Source organism: Dicentrarchus labrax, unplaced genomic scaffold (assembly GCF_905237075.1).
Source record: "Dicentrarchus labrax unplaced genomic scaffold, dlabrax2021, whole genome shotgun sequence".
Lineage (NCBI taxonomy): Eukaryota > Metazoa > Chordata > Actinopteri > Moronidae > Dicentrarchus > Dicentrarchus labrax.
This window is the reverse complement of record NW_026136715.1, coordinates 11,621,007-11,641,124: the sequence shown is the minus strand read 5'-3', so window position 1 is coordinate 11,641,124 and position 20,118 is coordinate 11,621,007. Positions and strand designations below refer to the sequence as shown.

Genomic DNA, 20,118 nt, shown 5'->3' with positions numbered 1-20,118 from the left:
CTTTAAAGGGCAATAACGATGTTAATTCACCTGCAACAAATGTTAAGCATAAGTGATATATGACTAATGTACATATATAATGTGTGTGTATATATATATATAAATATATATCTAAACTCAGCTGCTGCTCATTGTTGATGCAAATGCACACTTCCCCATGCAGACTGTCTATCAGCTGTATTTCCTGCATGGTTCCAGCCTGGAAACTGATCTCATCTTACTGGAAATCAGAATAATTAACCAAAACTAACATTACTGATATGTAAAGTAAGATTTTTGCCTAACTGTTGAGGCACACGATTGATAACATATTACAGTGCACACGGTAGCTCGGCTGGTAAAGTGTAGGCTGATTACTTACTGCAGCAGCCCATATTTGATTCCAACCTACAGCTCTTTACTGCTCGCCCCACCCTCTCTCTACCCCCTTTCCTGTTTATCTTCAACTATGCTATGAAATAAAGGCATAACCCCCCCCCCAAAAAAAAAAATGTTTTAAATTAACATATTACAATAATCTTTATTTGCTGAGGAGGATCTGTTTTGCAAGAGAGACCCAATTGCAGCTTAGAGAAACAGAATAGAGAAAAGACACAACAAAGCCAGTCATACACAAGCACATAACAAGCATCATCAGAAACAATCACAGACATGTCTAAAAACATCCAAAACGATAAAACATTTAAATTCATCCAACTGGACCAATCTTCAAGTGTTAAAGGCCTTTATAATTTTTAGTAGATGTACTTTGACGGGTGCAACTGTCCCCAAGGATTACGTTGCAGTCAGTGAGGGCTCATTTCACAGCAGCCAGAATATTATCATATCTAACTTATTGAATTGAGGGTTTATTTTTTACTTTCCCAACAAAGTCGGTTTTGGTGAGGTTTATTTTGTTTCTGTCCAGTTTGTTTTACAATGATCTGCCAGGTAAAATCACCGTTGTGGCAGTGAATGTTGTTACAAACTTCAAATGAAGCCTCATTCACACTTCATTAAAGAAGCACACAAAACTAATTTTGCTGGTTTATTTATAGTAAAAATACTTTAGATACATACAAGCTGTACATAAACCATCTCAAGAAAGTCAACATAAAAGTCTCCTTATGGAAAATAAATCAGGCAAAATGAATAGATACAAGGCAAAAATCATGAAACGTTTGCACTGCTTTCAAAAGCGTGCAAGTACAAGGCATTTGTTTTCACAATGTTGAGAATTTGAAGCCTCCCCACTCAATCAGAGGAAACTCAAACTTGAAATGAAAATATCTGCTCAATTTCAGCACCATCTTGTATTTCCAATGCTTCTAAGCTCTCTTTTTCTATTCCACTTTGTTATTAGTCCTGAACCAAAGTCACTATGATAAATTCTGTGACTTTATCAACAGCACAAAACCCTGTAATCTTTGTAAGAAACATCCACTAAACCCAAATCCTTGTGTGGCACAATAAAGGGGTGTAAAAGAACAAAATGATAGAGAGCTGTAGAAGACTCTATATGTCATGTGTTGACAGTGAGTAGGTGTGTCAATATTTTTGTTACAGTGTCCACACTAGTTATGGTTTCTTCAGCAAGAGCACAAAGCTGATTTAATTTTCCTATTTACATAATGAAATCAGGAGGCGATGTTCACAAATGGCACTGCTGTGTGTGGCATTTTGGTCATCTGTTTTATGGTGAAAGCAAAACCAGAATGTGGGTTTGATGCTTGATGAACTATCGGCAACATGTTTGTGCATTACATTAGCTGCCTAATTCAATACTTTAGTACTTTTTGGTGATTATTCTAGGTGACAGAGCTTTATATCCTTTTCCACACACAAATGCAGATGCACAGCCCTGCAATGTAAGCCTTTTCACCTTAAAACACTAATATGTGACCAAACAGAGGCTTGTTAAGTGAGTGAATCAATATCAAATGAATAGGCTCATTTAAAGAGCCGTAAATATGATAAAATATAAAACTTTTCTTCACTGCATCTGCACACTAGCCATTTCGCTCATCATCAAGCCCACTTGTTTTATAAAACTATATCAAATACAATCATTTTTGCCCACCAGTAAGTCAATTTGTGTGCATTGTTTTTTTTTCCCCCCATCGATTGTTCTCACTTGGTCCTGTCACTCAGAGTATCAATATGTGTGGACACCTACTGTTTCAAACTGGCAGTGCTCCAAGTTATCTCCCACCTTATCTGTTGATATTATCCTCTTTTCTTGCCTCCTTTTCTGCAGCTAAAATGTCTGTGCGGCAGAAGTCTTGACATCTTGTCCGGTTCCTCGGTCCCAGATGCCAACGGCTCCTCACTCATTCAGGGATAAGATGATGTCATCCTCAAGGTCAGAGTTGTCGGAGCTGTCTGTTTGTGCGACAGACAAATACAGATTTTTAGGAATGTGGGAATACAGAGACTTGGTGCTGCATTGGTTAGTGGGTAAAAAGTAAAAGTGCCAGAATGGCAAAAACAAAGCAGCTTTGGCAAAATGTGAAAGAGCACCACACGCATTTTTTTCCCTCTCAAATTCATGCTTCCTCTGTTATTCTCTCAACGTCTGGAATAAACCAAGACAGCAGTTTTTAAATTCCACTGGGGAAGACAACGTTTCTTCACAGTGACCAGACAAGCAGAGAAACTGGACCAAACATCAGCCTCATTGCATCACTTACCTGAGACTGCAGATCGGGGCCCCATTCTTCAAACATAGCTCAACTTATGCAGGCCAACATGCTGTTATCAGGCTAGAAGATCCTGTTAATTCTCATCCAGCTAAATGGTTTTTGGAACGTAGATAAGTCCTCAATAACAGTGCACTCTTATTTTGAAATAATGGCAACTCTAGTTGAGAGCTGAAACGATCTTAAGTATCCATATAACTAACTGTGCCAATCATATGATTACACTTACATGAGGTAGGTGTTGGGAAGCCTCCCAGCATGCACTTGGCCAACAGATTCATGTACGGTCTAAATGTATGTGTGTTCTTCAATTATTGATTCTAGTGTTATATAATTACTTATTATGAGTGAATAATTTACCTTTTGTTTATAAACTCACTACAGTTTACACGTACTGTTTCAATCCATTACAGTCTGTTCTAACTATGCAAGTACCAGTCATAAATGTTACTGTTCAAATGACAAAACCTCATCATAAATGTTACTGTTAAATGTCAAATGTCAACAATCACTAACGTGACTTCTTAACACAAATATGTGGAAGTTATGAACAAAGTGCACCAATTTCTCTCTTGTTGGCTGCAAAAGAACCAACACAAAAGTCTTCTTCTAGTCCCATCATTAGAGGAAGTGAAGACCCAGGGGGATTGCTCAGGCTTGTGGGAGCTGACCAATCTGAGCAGACCGGGCTCATCGGGAGGAGGGGGTCAGGAGGTCAAACCGAGTGTGTCAGACACAGGGTGAATAAAAGTGCTGCAGCTATGGCCAATATGACAAAATAATGTCTTTTTTGAACATTTAAGCATGTAAACTTATTATAGTATATCCCCAAATACAAATATGAACCTGAACATGACCTTAGTATAAAGAACAGGGCCCAGACAATCAAAAAGTAAATAAAACATACAATAAATAACAATATAGTACGATTTTATAAGAACCTGTTGACACCCGACATATAGCTCACTTTAAGCGCCACTCACCATTGTCGCCATCCAGATCAACGTCGTCATTATCAGAGTCATCGTCGTCATTGTCATCGTCATCTTCGTCATCCCCAACGTCGACATCCTCTTCAAGAAGGCGTGCCACCTCTTCATCAGAGGGAGAGAATTCGTCATTCCCATCATCCTCCTCTTCGTCGTCCTCATCTTCTCCACCGTTCTCATTCTCCAGCTCGGCAATAAGGGGATCTGTATCAACATCATCGTCTGAATCCTCGTCGTCGTCGTCGTCTTCCTCCTGATCGTCATCCTCCTGGTGCACAGATGACCAATAAAAAAGGTAAATTAAAATGGATCTTTAACCTCTGCCCAAAGGAACCAAAGAGGTGCTGCAATAGCTAAAGTAAAAGAACAAAATTAGAACCTGGTCCTCCTCATCCTCCTCCTCTTCCTCTGCAAGTCTCTGCCGACCAACTTCATACAGCCTGCACACTGTGTCAGTGTTTACAGAGTCTTGGTTCTACAAGACAGGCAGGTAGAAAAAGAAGTTAAATATTTCATATATTTAAAGATATAAGAAAAACAATTGCATTCTAATGCCACATTATGATGAAGAATTTACCTCAATCACAGCCAGGTAGCAATCTTTGGTATCAGTGCACAGGTCAAATATATTCCTCTTGACATCAATCGTGGCTGAGAAGAGAGCAAAGATATGTCAGAAGTCAATCTCTGAAAATATTATCATAAATGACAAAATATTACATATACAGTAATTAATAATAAGTGGGACGAAAAAAATGTCTCCAAGCAAAACTCCTTAATTATTACATAAGAAAAGATTAGTTCAAATTAGGTGAAGGCAGGAAGCCTTACCAATAGGTTTGTAGTCTGTGGCGTTAAAAGTCCTGAATGACGAACCAAACGGACTTTTCATCTGCATCTCCATCATGTCGTCTTCGTCATCGGCCTGCAACATTGCTGCAAAGAGCAACCGTATGAGTGAGAGAGTAAATAAAAACTGTGCACAGCAAGCTGGTTTAGTCATAGTTCGGGCTCCTGAGAGGTTCAAGTGGTCGTTGTATGGGCAGAGCCATTACGGTTCTTCCTGTGGGGTGGCGTGAACCAGCTGGTTCTTTCTGTTCCCAGTCCAACACAGAGGCTTCTGCCCATATGGCTCTGAGCGACTGTGGTACCCCACACACACACACACACACACACACACACACACACACACACACACACACACACACACACACACACACACACACACACACACACACACACACACACACACACACACACACACACACACACACACACACACACACACAACTACAGGCTCTGTTCACACCTCTCATCAAATACACACATGCTCACTTTGGTTCATAATCACTCAAAACACACCTTTCACACACTTGCACTGACTGTGGAGTGAGTTGTAGGCTCAATGCCAAGTGCTCTCTACATTACCCATCATGCAGTGGCTTCTGTGTTTACCTCCATAGATGACAGTGCCATTGTTGTTGAAGACTATTCTGCACTGGTCCAGAGCAGGAACTGTGTGGAGAAGGTGGAAAGTCCGCAGATCCCACTGAAACTCCCACTAAGGAACATTACATTCTTCTTTATTTGTATCAACTAAATCTGCTATGAATTTAATTACATATTTAATGTTTAGCAGTGAAATAAAAGCTCAATAGTCATCCTATCATAGGAGCCACTACAAATTTAAACAGTGATACAATAATTTTTTTGGTCCTGGTTAGATTTATGAAATGTTAGACCATACATTCATTAAGTAAATGTTAAACAAGCACTCTTGAACCACAATAATGCAATCACTTTTAGCTGTTTGTTTTAGCAATTAATTTGGAAGATTATGTAGGTCTCTTAAATAGGGCAATATTTTTTCACTGTGTAGCAGATGACATGTTTATCATAAACATGTTATCTGCTACACAGCCGCTAGCATGGCTGTAGACTCTTATTGTTGTTTGAAGAGATTAGGGACGTGTTAGCCTGAATCCCAAGTATTGAAGTCTCAGGGATACAATTTCCGTGTTTACGATGACCTCCAAGCCGTTGGGATGGAACACGCCACTGATGTTCATGTTGAACTTGTCAAACTTATGGATGGCCTGAGCCGTCCGGACATCCCACAGCACGCCGTCATTCAGTACCAGGTCATCTGTCGGGTTGAAGGTGGCACAATTCCTCTTGTAGTTGTTAGCCAGGTCTGGGTTGTTTAAAGTCAGAGTTACCTGACCCGTTTGAATGTCATAAATCTAGCGAGAAGAGAAGAGCAAGAATGTAAGCATTTACACTGATCTGTTGATGTTTCTATGATTTCATATTATCACGTAAATTAAATGCAGATACGTACTCGTGCTATATGTTCCTTTGTCCCGATGACTCGATCTTGTGAAAGCTTACTGAACTCCACGTAATGGTCACCCAGAAAGGAATGCCTGAAGACAAGAGCAGCAGCATTTCAACATTTAATCAAAAACATGGAGAAGATTAAAACTTTGTTTTTCTAATTTCTTCCATCGGCAGAGTCTCAGTATGGCCTTGGTTAAACTGTGCAGATGAATGAATGAAGTGCTTGTGTCCCATGAACTGAAGACTGCAGCCCTCCGGCTTTTAGAGTGCATAATTAAACAGCACGTCATCTCCCTCTCGTGACAGAATAAAGCTGCCAAATCACTGGGCAGAGACCACATACATGGAGGCAGTGGGATGACCGACTACCGATAGATCAACGGTTGCTTTCTGGCAATTTTGCTGTTGTTTGAATATCTAAGAGTTTTATTGAAGTGAACACATTTTGTATGTATGCTGGTAAAAATATGAGTTCAGTCTCTTGTGCAAACATCACTTACTTCATGATGAACACAGATTTCATGCCCCACAGTGCAGACAGAGGGTAACTCCAAGAGGCTGATGTTAAAAGCAAAGAGCCATCCTAGAAATACAAAATATTATGGTGAATATATAACATATAAACATACTCTGCTTAGAATAATAACAATAATATGTGTCTGATATTATATTAGATACATTTCATCACAAAAAAAAAAAAAAAAACAATAATACATGAATACGCAAATATTGTTCATTTTTTTCACATACTTGTGTAAGTTGCATATTGGACCATGATTAACTTCAAAACTAGTCACAAATTCATGCTTGTATGTCTTAATCTCAGATCTCTAAGTAAAAAAATAGGTTTTAAATAAAGGAAACGTAAAGGAAAAGTAAGATTACATAAAATAAAAAAAAACAGCAAGACATAGCATAAAATTGTTGATGTATTAGCAACTTTCTCTACGGACCCGTGAGGGCTCCAGGTGAGTGATGGCTGAACTGTGACAGCTGTAGCTTGCTTCCTCCTGGCCTGTAAACACATTGTACAGTTTGAGCTGCCCTGTGCACGTCCCGAGCATCAAGAACCGCTCACGAGCTGAGAAGGCACAACACATGAATCCGCTCTCGTCCTCCTCTGCCTCCCTGAACACGGAGATGGGACGGAACCTGCAAAACGGAAAATAAAGAAGGTAGACAAATGGTTGTGGAAAGTGGATCCCACTTAGTGCTCAAGGTAGGAAACATGAATCTAACAAACCTACCTGCTGAAGATGAGATGTCTGTCAAAGCAACCTCCATCCACTCCTCCGTATTTAGGATATATAACCCTGCGTGTGTGTCGGGATGTAAAGTTGATGGGTGCTTGGCGTCTCTGTTTGGGCTCTGGACACTGATGGGGGGTGAAGAGAGAGAAAGGTGGGCATGTTGCCACAGGGTTTTTGCAGCGTGCATGCTGTTCCCTCAGGTACTCTGTGATGATGCTGTCTAGCGCAGGAGGGGAGGGCAGGTGTCGGTCAAACTGCTTCTTCATGGCCGGACTCTGGCTGAAGGCCCCATGGTCAGACTTCTGCCTCAGCACGCGAGGTTTTTTGCAGGTCACCACTCCGCACCCTGTTTGCCGTTCGCGGGAGAAGACAATTCGTCCAATCAGTGGGGAGCCATTGCTACAGTGGGGGAAAGACGTTGAGGGGAAAGCAGTAGAAGAAGACCCAGCGGGTTGTGATGTTGAGGGGCGTGTTTGTGGATTGCTGGATCCTGGGGTGGACGAATGAGATGGAGGATTTCCAAGTCTTGACCCAACACCGTTGGCCAGGCGTGGGGTGCGGGGTAGAGTGGCAACAGGGGAGGCAGGTAGGGGAGGAGCAACGGGAGGGAAAGAAGAAGTTGAATGTGTAGAATGAGTCAAACATGCCATTGGGAGATCTGCCTCTTTGGTGAGAGTGATGGCTGTGTCGTGAAGGCCTTTGGCCACAAGGTGGTTTCTAATAAGCAGCAGCAGCTCTTTCTCAGGGAAGGAGATCCTGGACTGAGCGACCACACTGGCCCTCTGCAGCCACGCCAGAGATACGTCCGTACCAATCAGCAACGGTTTCCCAGAGATCCTTTCTATCAGCTCAGCCGCAAACTTACAGAACTTGACATGTTCGCTGCGTTTGTCCTGGAGGACAGGCTCCTTCATGAGCTGCTGGATGTGTCCGCTGCTGAACAAAGGCAGCTTGCTGATGATCTGTCTGACGGAGCTGGAGCGAGACAGCCCCACCAGAGCCTTGCAGGTCAGAGCTCGGATCTGATCTGCATCTGTAATGGGCATCTTCACCGTCAGCAAGGACAGCAGCACCTACAGGACAGAGGAGGAGAAAAAAAAGGCTAGGAGAAACTGCTGTCCCACAATTCTTTGCTCAGGCAGCACAAAACTCACAATAAGGACATTATGAAAGGCAACTTTCATACAAAGATTTATGATTTTATGATGATAAAATGTGTGATTTACAAAACCGACTAAACAACATTACATGTTTTCATGCCGTAAATATCCCCTAGTCCAAGTATAGGTCGAACCTCTTTGCAAGATGGAGACATCCTTCTGTTGTGCAAGTGTATGTCAACTGATGTCACAGAAACAGATTTTTTTTGTTGCTTGTGAATAAGCATAATGTCTGTCTGGTAAAAGTGTCCTAAGGCATACACTGAGCCCCAAATCTCCTGCTGTGAAGTATTGCGCCATTCGTCGAGCTGCACTGCATTCAGTGTATGGATGTGCATGTGTTTGTGGGTGAATGTGAAGTTTTCAAAAGTGCTTTAAAAGATAAAGGGACTTTATAAATCCAGTCCATTTAACACAGTAGCTCTAAGCAGCACCTGTCACAAAGCATCAATGTCTTTAAATTTCATTCTTACTAGGAAGAGGTCACATTGTGTGAATGCTTTAAAAACCTTAAAAAAATATATCAAAAATCAAAAAGGCTTCCGGTCACTGGTATAAATTAACTCTACCTTGATGCCATTGTTGGACTGCACCACATTCCACATTTTGGTGAGCACACTCTCACTGGCTTTGGTCTGCTGAGGCAGGCGGCGGCGGGGAGTGCCTGCGATGAATTTGCCAATGCTGGACATGCGTTTGTCTGGAGCACAGACGCAGTTGATGACGACCTGCAGAGCCGACTTCTGAATCTCGGCATCATTTACAAATACCTCACCCTCTGCCACTGCCAGGACTATACTCATCCCTGAGAGAGGAAAAACAAACTGAATGAAAAACCTTTCAAAAAAAATAATACTTGAAGTGGAGCCATCTCTCAGCAGGGCTGGGCACAGGCTTTATGAAATAACCAAAAATTAAAATACAAAGCTACTGGCATGTTATTACATTCTGTGGACAGCAATACTAATACTAATTTTAATGCACTACATTTCCAAAAAGCACAGGGTTCACTATGGACACATTTACAATAACAGCTGCTAACACAACATATTGTATGCCATGCTGCTTGAATGTGTTAGTGACTATTGGCTGTTTATTTTCATATCGTTGTTTCATATAAAATACAAAACATTTCAATATGAACATATTCTAACGTTTCAAAGATGGCTCTATGCACACTGATAAGACTTACCAACAGTGGAAACAGAGGATCCGCCCTCATCAAGCACAGCCACAGCCTCAGACAACAACAGCTGGGTCTTTGGGACAACGGTAAGGATACTCAGGATGTCAAGGGCATAACGCACCGTATCGCTCCTAGCCGGAAAGGAAAATAGTCACATCACAAGTCATTTAATGAGTACAAGAGGGAACTGTTCTTTTTGTAAAAAAAAAAAAAAAAAAGTAAAAGGCAATAGGTTAAAATTACTGTCTGGCCCACACCTGCCATAGTAGGTCCTCCAGTCACAGGCAATGGAAATGAGCTGCAGGAGGAGCTGGACACAAGACAGCTTGTGAAAGACCTCCGCTGGTTCCCAGTACAATCGAAGTGGACCATACTCTATCAGAAACTCCATCATTTCCACCACCTGCTCACGGCTGTAGCTGACCGCCTGGGAAACGAGACAAGAACAAAAATTATCACTAGGGAAGGAACTCCTCCATCAACAACTAAAGCATAAACAACATAAACATGTTTAAATGAGTTGTCCAGTCATGTCAATCTCACTTATCCTTTGTCCTCTGTGTACCTTATAGTAGGGTTGGGAGTGAATGGGGGCACCTCCCTCCGTGCGCTGCAGGGACTGCTTCACCTGTTCTACCTTGATTGCCAGATGGGCCTCAAAGTACCTGCGCAGGGCCATGCAGGTGTGCTTGGCCGTCTGCCTGCTGGAGAAAATCTCATCATCACTCAGCAGCGCTCCCTGGTCCTCAGGATTCAGGATCTCCAGTGTGCTAATCTGGAAACGGTTCAAATCACACATTACCACACAATCAGCATTATGCCATGTTGAGTAATAGCTGTTCAGTTCATCAGTTCTTGAAATGTATCCTATTTTCTGTGAATGATACAGATGTTTGCATGATTAACAGTGAGGATCCAGTGTGGTTTGTCCTACCAGATTGACGAGGCGTCGGAGCCCGTCCTGCCTGTCAAAGAGCTCGAGGACGGCACGGAAAGAAAAGGAGATGGAGAAAAACATGGTGGCGTGGCAACAGCCGGACGCATGCGAGCATTCCAGTAGCCACAGCGTGTAACCAACCACATCTGACAGGATGGAGTGGGGCAACATGCACACCTTGAGGAGAGGACAAACCAGTGAATACAAATGTGCACTCCGACTAGAGCTATGTAATACGGATGAATCTAGTTTCATTTTACATCAAATACCAATATTAATGTCACAATGATTTTGTGAACGAATATGTTATTTTAATAAATAAAGTTTGTATAGCCCTTTTAAGAATGAGAATTTATACATATTTTGCACTGCAATATGACACATTGGCAGTACTTTATATTTTCCTTTGGCACATACAGTACACATAAAAAAAACGTTTTGTTGGCAAAATGATGGCAATATTCCAGCTTATAGATGTGTGTCTGCTTTGTACCCTTTCCATGGCGTCCTGGTTATAGGCAAGGTAGTAGAGGCACAGAGACACTCCAGTAGCAGCCATAGATGGCCTGGGGATTTCCAGCAACTTCTGAACTCCTCCATGAGCCACAAACTCTGCAGCAAATTTCTTGTGCAGCAGCAGAGACGCCAAGTACTGCGAGAGGAGAGGAAAGAAGAGAAATACGTCTAAAAGTGCTTGACCTTTTGTTCCGGCAACATGTTGGGTCAACAACAGGAGGCAAGGGTTTACCTTCAGTGCCTCAAAGGTGAGCTGCACATCATTGGTCTGCTTTAGATCCATGTAATGCATGAGCAGCTCACGAGCTCCCATCTGCATGAATACCGCCAGCAGCTGCAGGTAGAGGGAGAAATTGAAAGAATTTCACGTAAATTATATATATTTGCTTTACAACTGAACCCTGTGAACGGCATTAAGTATTATATAAATATATATAATATTATAATATAATATACAATATAATATTATAAAACTTTAAAACCACTTTTTCATAGTACCAGAACAGAACAGCAAATTTTATTTAATCATAATTAAAGAAGACTGACATCTGCTGGAGAGTCTGTGTCAAGACAAGGGAAATGCATAACTTGCACAAAGTAAGAAATAAAGCAGTGTGTAGGGTGATGGTAATGGACAAACCTCCTGATACTCTCCCAGAGGTGTGAGATACTGCAGGATGAGTCTCTGCTCAATCTCTGGGGTCAGAGGGTACAGATGATAGTTGTTGCCAATCACCCAGGGGCTCATCTCAGACCAGCTGCTGTTGGAAAGCTCACTGAAGTTCCGCTCTGGCTCGGGCAAAGAGAAATTTAGCTTGTGTTTTGAGGTCCTGCCGCTCTCCCTCTCTGCCTTTCTTCTTAGGTAACTGCTGCCATCAGACACACTTTGGTGTGTCAGCGAACCCGGGGCAGACATGGGCTTCATCATGGTTTTTACAGCCGAGTTGGCACGGCTGCTGGTCTTATGAGGGGAGTTGAGACGGAACGAAAGCTCGTTTTCAGGCTCGATGGTTGAGAGGGGAATTTCGCCATCCTCTTCTGGCCCCGTCCCCTCCCTTTCACCTCTGTTTCTGCCCGGTATGAAGGGCTTCTCTTCAAAGGCTCCGTCAATAGTCTCCTCATCCAAAGGTAGCAAAGGCTCACTCAAAGTCTTCCTGGGGCTGGGCCGTTTGATATCCCTTTTGTTCTCAGCATCCTTATCCTGAAGCTCACGCAGCCGATGTAGCATCAAAGGCACCTGTTAAAGTAAAGCATGACAAACAAATTAATGGAAAGTTTCTACTCCACACCAGCTTCTAACAATGAGCAGATTGCTCTGATGATTTGTGGGATAAGACAGTTTTATCAGGTGTTACCTTGTCTAACACTATGGTGCTTTCACATTATTCATTAAAATATAACTGACATTAGAGACAGCAAATATTCCCTACTGACCAAAACAGAGTTCTCCTCCCTGTAGTTGGCTGCAATGTCCTGGTTCTCCATCGCGCCAGCCAACAAGCCTGTGGCATAGATTCTGAGGGGCTGCTCGGCCTCCTGGGCCCACTTAAACAGCCTTTCAACTATGCCCTCCTGAGAAGAACCAACACATGAAAATGGTGAAATACACACGGAAACAAGAACATGAAAAGATTCGTACTCAGAAAAATGTTACGACTACTGTTTTTTTTACCCAACTTGATCTTACATTTTTGGCAGATAAAAATCTATGATCGCTTCATTACAATTTCATAAGTGCTGGGTTTTTAGTTTAGATTCACTTTTTTCGAATTAAAAACGAGGTTGCAATTTATCTATGTCCTCATGTTATCCTGCCTTTACACACATATATAATGTTGCTGGTAGAAGGCGTGTCAACATGAATTACTTAATACACCTTTAACTGCTTTAACACAGCATGTTGGATATGTATCTGAAATCTACATTACAGGATAACATAACAGCTGAAATAAATGTGACACATTGTTTGAACAAGAGAACACAGGAAACACTAAGTGCTGTTATCTTATCATGCACCCAGAAATAACCCACCTTTTCCTGAAAGACCACAGCTGTCTCCAATCCAGGCATGATGTTCTGAAGCAGGCGACAAGCTGCTGCATTAAGGGAAAATTCTCTGCTGGTCATCACATAGCTATTCACCAGCTACAAAGGGAAGAAAAAAAGAAGTCACTTTCTGACTCAGATGCAACATATTGCCCTTGATTTTGCATAAAAATAGTCCATCCATTCTTACTGTGTTCATAAAGTCATCATTCTTGAACAGGATCTTGAGCAGGTGCCCTAACACACATTCTGGATCAGCTCTCCCTAGTGGCCAAGAGGGAAATGTCAAAAACATACACAATAAAATCTCTAGTAATCTAGCCATCATGTGTTTTTTTTTGTTTGTTTTTTTCATACCAGGATGTCGATCATCAAAAGGGTCAGGGTCCGCTTTGTGGTACTCCTCCGTCTCTTTCTCAACAAGCTCAGAGATTCTGAAAGTTACAGCGCATCAACACATTTACCAACCCTCACGTCACAATCGCCAAAACTTGTGGAAACTAACTCATCATAAAACTTTAAAAGACACAAGGAGCGTCAGTACTGACTTGGTGAGGATGTTAACCAGCTCCTGTGTGCTGCCTTGTTGCTCCCTCTCCCACTGTTCCAGTAGAGCAGTCAGCTCTGCCTTTGAGTCCACACTGGCAGATGCCGACGCCATAGCGCAGCCTGTCAGGATGGTATGCACTTAATATGTATTCATTTTAGTATTAATCCATTAATAACAATCCAGTGCACTCTTATCTCCTGCTCCAGATGGGGGTTTAACCAAGTATGCAGTTGTAAGATGTGACTTATAATCACAAAAAGTCAACAAAAACACCAGTGAACACAGGAAACCATGACTGCTGTTGCACACATATACAGTGTATATATTAAGCTACGGTCAGGACGGACAAAAGGCATAAGAAGCGGATTTTTTTTTTGCTCCATTGCTTCAGATAACTGTGCAGGTGCAGCTGCCCTCCAGGGACTGCAACTGTCAAACATGCAAGGACTATTACTTATCAAGTTAGCATACAGATTAACATATCTTAGCATAGGTTCTGATTTGACTGGGAACTATAACACACAGCTCCAACATTTTGCATGCTCTCCTACATTCACTCACAGCCGATACTTACTGTACCAAACTCTAGACACTGCCTGTTGCGATGTACGGCTAACGGTTAGCTGGACTGTGGCTAAACAAGGAAGCTGGTATACTGAGCTAACTTAGCTTGCTAGCGACCACTTCTGGGTCGCAGTGTTACAGTGTACAGCAAGACCGAGCAGTCCCGGCGTGTATGAGACATTGTGTTGGATTCAGCTCCTACTCCAACAAACGAAACCTGCCTGTACAGGTAACCTAGCACTGAGGTGTTAGCTCGCAGCATCACAGGTAAAAAACCTAGGCTACCTAGCTAGCATGCTAACTTTACCTCGTTGTTCCGCTCGGTTCTTCTCCGGTTTCACCAGATTTACCAAGACTCGTACCCACCGAGTCAAGTCCAGACTTGACCGCTCCTGGGTGAATATCCACGTATCGATCACCGTTTCACAGCCAAAGCTTGATTTGCTTTATTGTAGCTTTGTGTTCACGGTTTATTATCATTATGGCGAACACGTTCCGCACGTCATTTCGCGAGCGACAGTCCACTTTTAATGACGAAACGATTCAACAGCAAAACATTGCGAAATACAATTTATTCAGCGAGTACATGAAGTACATTACAATACAGTTACACTTAATGTTCTGCAAGGTCAAACACAGGTAACAAAAAAAAAAATTACAGGAACCTTAAAAACGATTAGTTTTGGGTTAGGATCAAATACATATTAGTAACATAAAAACGTATTACTAGTGCAAAAATAATGTTCAATATGAAAATAGGTGTGTTTTTTTTAGTGGTGATAAGAAAGAATTGACTGCTGCCATTTAAGAGCAAAGATTTGGATTCAGGGATATATAGTATAATTATGGTTTATATTCTGTCAGTAAGCAGCTCATTTCTGTGGTGCATGCATACAACTAGCACGTAACAAATAACTTTATAATCATTTGTGATCTTGTAGTAGTTAGTAAAAGGTAAATTGACTGTATGTGTGGAAGATTCAACACTATTTATTCAAGAGGCAACATCAGTTCTATCGAATCTGAGAGATTTCATTGGTTAAATGCCTCTTTTTAACTGCAGTAAACATCCAACTTTAATAAGGACGTGTCAGCAGAACTGACTTATGAGTAAAACTGATTTATTTAGATATCCAATGATCTGGAAAGTTAAGGCCTTCATTCACAACCATTGCAATTACATTACAGCACAGCAACAGGTAGCAGGATAGTTATCTGCATTAACTTTGAACTCATTCCCGTAAACAAAGTAAATGTGTGATTTCCCTTTCCATGAGTAGGTCACCTTGGTGACAGGGATCAGCTCTATGGTTTGACGCTGCAGACAAAGAAAGCAAATATGAACATGTCACATACAGTAATCACAAGCATTGTCAAGTCCATTAACAATGACAAAATGTTATTATTTTATTTATTAAAATAAATATAGCAGATGCACTCTTACCTGTTGTAGAATGCGTGATGTCTGGGAGTACTTGCCCTGGTGTTCATTGACAATGCGCTGTGAAGCATTCACCACTGTAGGGTCTGGGAAGCCCATCACTGGGTACACCTGCACAGGTAATCCATTATAAGTGCTGATTCACTGTCAGTGTTTATATGACAGTTCATTTATTGGTCGACAGATCGAGCAGGATAAAAAAGTTGCAATGTGCTTCTGTGTGTTCAACCCATGTTTTGGCAGTGTCCAAAACACAGTTAACGGTAAAAACATGCATAAAACTGAAGCAAATAGACTTTAAGCCTACAAAGAGGCTTCAAGCCACAATGTGTTACATTATGTGAGCTGTTGAAACCATTGAGTTGACAGCCTGTAAGCCTGTTTTTGTAGATATACAGGTAAAGGTATATAAGGAACAACTGTACCACCAAAAAGCATGCATGATTATCAGAGTATAATAAGTCAGGCAACATTTCTGCCACCAAAATCTGTGCAATCTGCATGTTTTAGGTATGAAGAAAGCATAATCTTCCCTGTAAAAAAATAAGAAATGTTTACCATGTACTGAGAGTCTCTGAAGAGCTCCTTGCCAGACACCTTGCTGAGGTTGTCCACCTGCAGTCCACTTGACTGTTCCACAACATAGTTATCAGAGTTGTTGGTCCTGAAAACATGTACATAAAAAAACAATAAATCCTGTTACAGTCAAATTAACAGTGTAAAGGAACCATTAAATGTTGATGAGCTTCAGATTGTTAAGAAAGACTATTTATTGCATGGGTTAAGTCAGACAGATGTTGAGGAAGTAGCACCATTTCACAGTGAGGTTGATGTAGACCAGAAGCTGTTGTTTTCCACGACACGTGTCACATTGCTTCGATCCTTGCCCTTGACAGTGGCTGCAACTGTAAACAGAATAATCATTAAAAACTATCAGTATCTTTTAGGAGAAGCAGAAACTGTACTGAACTTACTGAAATTTTTACTTAATTAGAAATCAGTGGGGAACACTTACTTTTCCCTCCCTCTGCCACTGCAGTGGTGGCATCGATCATCTCCGTGGCGGTAACCAGATCCATTGCAGACCCAACAAACTTTCTGACAGGAGCAAGAAAACAAATCATATCATCAGATGATCTCTCTGAAGGTCTTAAAGTAACTGTTTTAATGAAGTCTGTGGAAGTTACTTACATTACCGGCACCAGCACAGTCTTTGCAAGGTTTTCTCCCCATTCCCACACAAACATGGCAGCTCTGTATGTGAAATGTTTGTGGTCAGTAAAGATCTCTAAAAGAAATTACAGGAGATTTTTCTTCTCCAAACACGTGTTGTATAATTTACCTTCACAGATGATGTGTAGGGAACCTTGATAATCTGTTGGCCATCGAGAAAAAAACTGGGAGCTTGGGCAGGAATATCCCAAGGCCCTGGAGGTGACTGGGAATAGGCATCCACTGGTTGTCCTGATCCAAAAATAATATTAGATTATCAGTATCATTAAGTAGCTGACTGATGGAAGAAGACAGAGAATTCAACTCATGCAACTGATGCACAAGGTAATAGTACTGTACCATTGTATGGCTTGTGACTCCACTCTGTAGATCTTGATTCAGTGAAGGTTTCCAGGCGGTACTAAAACAAAGCATGGGTGGAGAAAACAAACAAGAGTAAAGCACCTCTTCAGTTTGGTTATATTAAATGATCTACAGCCATTCACTTTGTATATTCATCGACTGAACACACCACAAAACCATTATACAACCTGTGAGTTCTATTGATTGTAATGTCCTTCTAACAGACTTTTCAAACACACACACACACACACACACACACACACACAGACCTCCTCTTACCCTGTAGGTATTGAATGCCTCCATGCTGGTGATCACGCCATCCTTTGCTGGTGCTGAACTGTAGCAGCACTTGCTGGAGGCAAACAGGGCAAATGCCTCCCGGGCAGTATCTTCACTTATAGATGGGATACTGTGAGCAGTGAGGGAATGAGATACAGTATGTCATCTAGTCTTTTAAGAGGAAGTAGTGTCTCATAGTGCATTAAGTGCTTAGACTGCATTCATTTTGCATTAAGAATGGAAAATGTTTTGTAATAACCTTAGTCATGGTGAAAAAAAAGGAAAAGATCTGGGGCTTACTTCCAGTGTGGTTGCTCGGGTCCAGGTTCAGGCTGAGGAGCAGGGTAAGCAGGCATGGGAGGAGGAAGAAATCCGCCTACAGCAGATAGAGAAAGTTCCCTTTACACAGATTATAATTTATGTTTTGATTGACACTGTCAGAAAGGCATTAATGTAATTGTATGTTTATTACTGAAGCTGTAGTTTGCAGTAGTGTTACACTGGGCTGCATTATATTTAGAGATAATTCTAAATTACAAACATGAGTGGGGGTCAAATATTAGAAACACATTTCACAATAATGCAACGCCACCACTAACAACTACCTCAGTTATACAAATACAGTTGCATTCGAGCTTGGGAAGTAACGTCTGACATGTGAGCAACGTAATCAGGATACAAAGAAAAAGGAAACCATAATCCATTACGGTTACATTTAATTAAAAAAGTTGACTTTTATGCCATATATAAAAACCCTATATATCTCACAGTTGCTAATGCATTATCCTGGAAATCTTTCACTGGGTTGTAATATCACCATTAATTTGTCGTCATTGAAAAGAGGAACAACATCACAGTACAGCGAAGTTAAGCCTTCCAGCTGTGAAAATGGTCCACAGGATACTGCCTGAATTTGCTTAATGAAGAGCAAGTTTTTATTTATTTTAAAATACATCGGGCAGAGCACACCTTTCGATGCTAAACCCCCCATTTTCTTTTTTAAGGTTACATTTTTCTGTGTTTTATAGAACACGCTCAAGTAAAATCCATCTTACATCTCTTTATTTAAATCTTTGGTATTGAGGTAATCCAAAAAGAACAGAAAGTAATAAAGTTACATTATTTAATATTAATATATAATTTTTATAACAGGTAATTAGTAATTGTATAGGACTTGCATTAACACTAAAAACTAAACATATAGGCCTAAGCTGCGTAAAAGGTAGAATATGTAACAGAGCAGTTGTACTGGATTTAAAATGGATAAAGGGAGTGAACATGACAGTAATGTGAGATATATTTTCTTACAACAGAACTACTAAGGAGTACGTGCGGCATACTGTACCTCCTCCTCCAGCTACTGTTCCTTCATAGCCAGGCACGCTGTCAAAATACATACTGGCTGGAGGAGCGGTGGGGCCCTGCAAGCCAGCTGCGGGTGGGGCGAACATTGCTAAAACAAACCAGAATAACCAGTTCAGTCATGTGGAGAGATATAGACTTTTAGAACGTTAAATCTTGTAAAGTTTCCCTGCATTACACAAACCACAAAGCTCATTAAAAAAAACTGTCGGACACATCACTTAATCTTCTCAGTAAATCCAGCTGAATACTAAGTCTTCCCAGGTACGTCCAAAGTTGTTGTTTCTACATCAGAAGACAGTGTCGTGAGTGAGTGACTTACCTTGTCCCTCCGCGTTAATATCCATTCTGAGATGATTTACAGGCACTTTTAAGACTCTAAAACACAGGTAGTATCTTTAACAAGCACTACAACTGATGGCAGGGGGGTGGGGGGGAGGATACAAAAAAAAAGTAGTAGCGCACTCAACATCCACTGCCACCGCTGTGACTCCAACCTCACATAACCTGCACGTCGCAAATGACGTCACCCAGATGTGTAAGTGCACGGAAGCGTGCAATTCTGACGCTGACTGGTTGTTTTACGAGCTTTATGTCTTAACAAAATAGGTTTAAAGTTTAGTTAAAAACAAAACAAAAAAAAACATAGAATTGGCTCTTACCAGGCCCTCCTTCTGCTGCTGGCATATAACCGGGATTGGCCACTCCATACGTGCGATTTTGGCTGTTAAGTAACGGGAAACGAAAGTTAAGAAACTATACCCTCTTACTCACTTACTCACTCTTTGGGTTTGTGAAAGAGGCCCACACACACACACACACACACACAACATAAAGCGACGGTCACCTCAATAAAGGCCGAGACTCCATTTAAATCCAAAGCGCTGGGGGGGGAATAACCAAAACACAAGAAAAATACAAACCACCTAAGTTAAGTCTTCATATGTGCTCTAATCACGGGGAAATACCACTCATCATGTGACTAAAACAACTTAATGATTTACCTTTTATACTCCACCCCCGTGTGCATGTCGCTGTGTTACCGCCTCTTCCCCTTAAACGGAAATAAAACTATTTTGTGGTCTTTTCTTTTGGTTTAGCTTGAGAGTTGACGCTTCTTACGTGCTGCACTAATTTCCGAGCATATTGTCAACGGTACAAAAGTACAGGAGACCCTCCGCCTTTTCCCAGCACAGAACCCCCTCCGTCCAGGAAGTGCGCACCCCCTCTATTATGAGAAGTAAA

The 20,118-nt window shown here is 41.4% G+C and overlaps 2 protein-coding genes across 5 annotated transcripts; both read right to left on the bottom strand.

The window, feature by feature from the left end:
* Positions 1 to 1,014: 1,014 nt before the first annotated feature.
* LOC127376836 (DDB1- and CUL4-associated factor 1) lies at positions 1,015 to 14,708 on the bottom strand. Its single transcript, XM_051424149.1, has 25 exons — positions 14,524 to 14,708; positions 13,651 to 13,771; positions 13,460 to 13,536; positions 13,293 to 13,366; positions 13,088 to 13,201; positions 12,491 to 12,628; positions 11,697 to 12,293; positions 11,289 to 11,390; positions 11,034 to 11,192; positions 10,538 to 10,717; positions 10,169 to 10,378; positions 9,861 to 10,030; positions 9,610 to 9,734; positions 8,987 to 9,222; positions 7,255 to 8,330; positions 6,961 to 7,159; positions 6,508 to 6,590; positions 6,009 to 6,093; positions 5,677 to 5,910; positions 5,123 to 5,216; positions 4,499 to 4,603; positions 4,245 to 4,318; positions 4,047 to 4,142; positions 3,662 to 3,935; positions 1,015 to 2,361 (listed from the first exon to the last, which is right to left on the bottom strand). Exons 2-25 carry the CDS (start codon positions 13,761 to 13,763, stop codon positions 2,306 to 2,308), a joined length of 4,671 nt encoding a protein of 1,556 aa, XP_051280109.1. The 5' UTR covers positions 13,764 to 13,771; positions 14,524 to 14,708; the 3' UTR covers positions 1,015 to 2,305.
* A 63-nt stretch (positions 14,709 to 14,771) lies between these two features.
* ssuh2rs1 (ssu-2 homolog, related sequence 1) lies at positions 14,772 to 20,113 on the bottom strand. 4 transcript variants are annotated; one of them, XM_051424156.1, is made up of 13 exons: positions 19,878 to 20,113; positions 19,536 to 19,597; positions 18,857 to 18,964; positions 17,812 to 17,887; positions 17,512 to 17,641; positions 17,230 to 17,290; positions 17,000 to 17,121; positions 16,849 to 16,911; positions 16,673 to 16,755; positions 16,470 to 16,562; positions 16,216 to 16,321; positions 15,661 to 15,768; positions 14,772 to 15,534 (listed from the first exon to the last, which is right to left on the bottom strand). In XM_051424156.1, the coding sequence occupies exons 1-13, from the start codon at positions 19,901 to 19,903 to the stop codon at positions 15,394 to 15,396; spliced, it is 1,179 nt and encodes a 392-aa protein (XP_051280116.1). In that variant the 5' UTR covers positions 19,904 to 20,113; the 3' UTR covers positions 14,772 to 15,393. The 4 variants fall into 4 exon arrangements, with proteins under 4 accessions (XP_051280116.1, XP_051280117.1, XP_051280119.1 ...); XM_051424157.1 differs by lacking the exon at positions 19,878 to 20,113 and adding an exon at positions 19,721 to 19,860; XM_051424159.1 differs by lacking the exon at positions 19,536 to 19,597.
* Between the last annotated feature and the right edge of the window lie 5 nt (positions 20,114 to 20,118).

What these genes read in the sequence shown, in the direction of transcription:
- ssuh2rs1 (XM_051424156.1), bottom strand. Translation starts at nt 19,903, where the DNA reads ATGCACACGGGGGTGGAGTATAAAAG. An exon ending in AGCAGCAGAAGGAGGGCCTG is followed by an intron (nt 18,965 to 19,535) that starts GTAAGAGCCAAT and finishes GGTTTGTTTTAG; the next exon opens with CAATGTTCGCCCCACCCGCA. An exon ending in CCTACACATCATCTGTGAAG is followed by an intron (nt 16,912 to 16,999) that starts GTAAATTATACA and finishes TTTCACATACAG; the next exon opens with AGCTGCCATGTTTGTGTGGG.
- LOC127376836 (XM_051424149.1), bottom strand. Translation starts at nt 13,763, where the DNA reads ATGGCGTCGGCATCTGCCAGTGTGGACTCAAAGGCAGAGCTGACTGCT. An exon ending in TCCGACGCCTCGTCAATCTG is followed by an intron (nt 10,379 to 10,537) that starts GTAGGACAAACC and finishes AACCGTTTCCAG; the next exon opens with ATTAGCACACTGGAGATCCT. An exon ending in CTCACCTGGAGCCCTCACGG is followed by an intron (nt 6,591 to 6,960) that starts GTCCGTAGAGAA and finishes TTGTATTTCTAG; the next exon opens with GATGGCTCTTTGCTTTTAAC.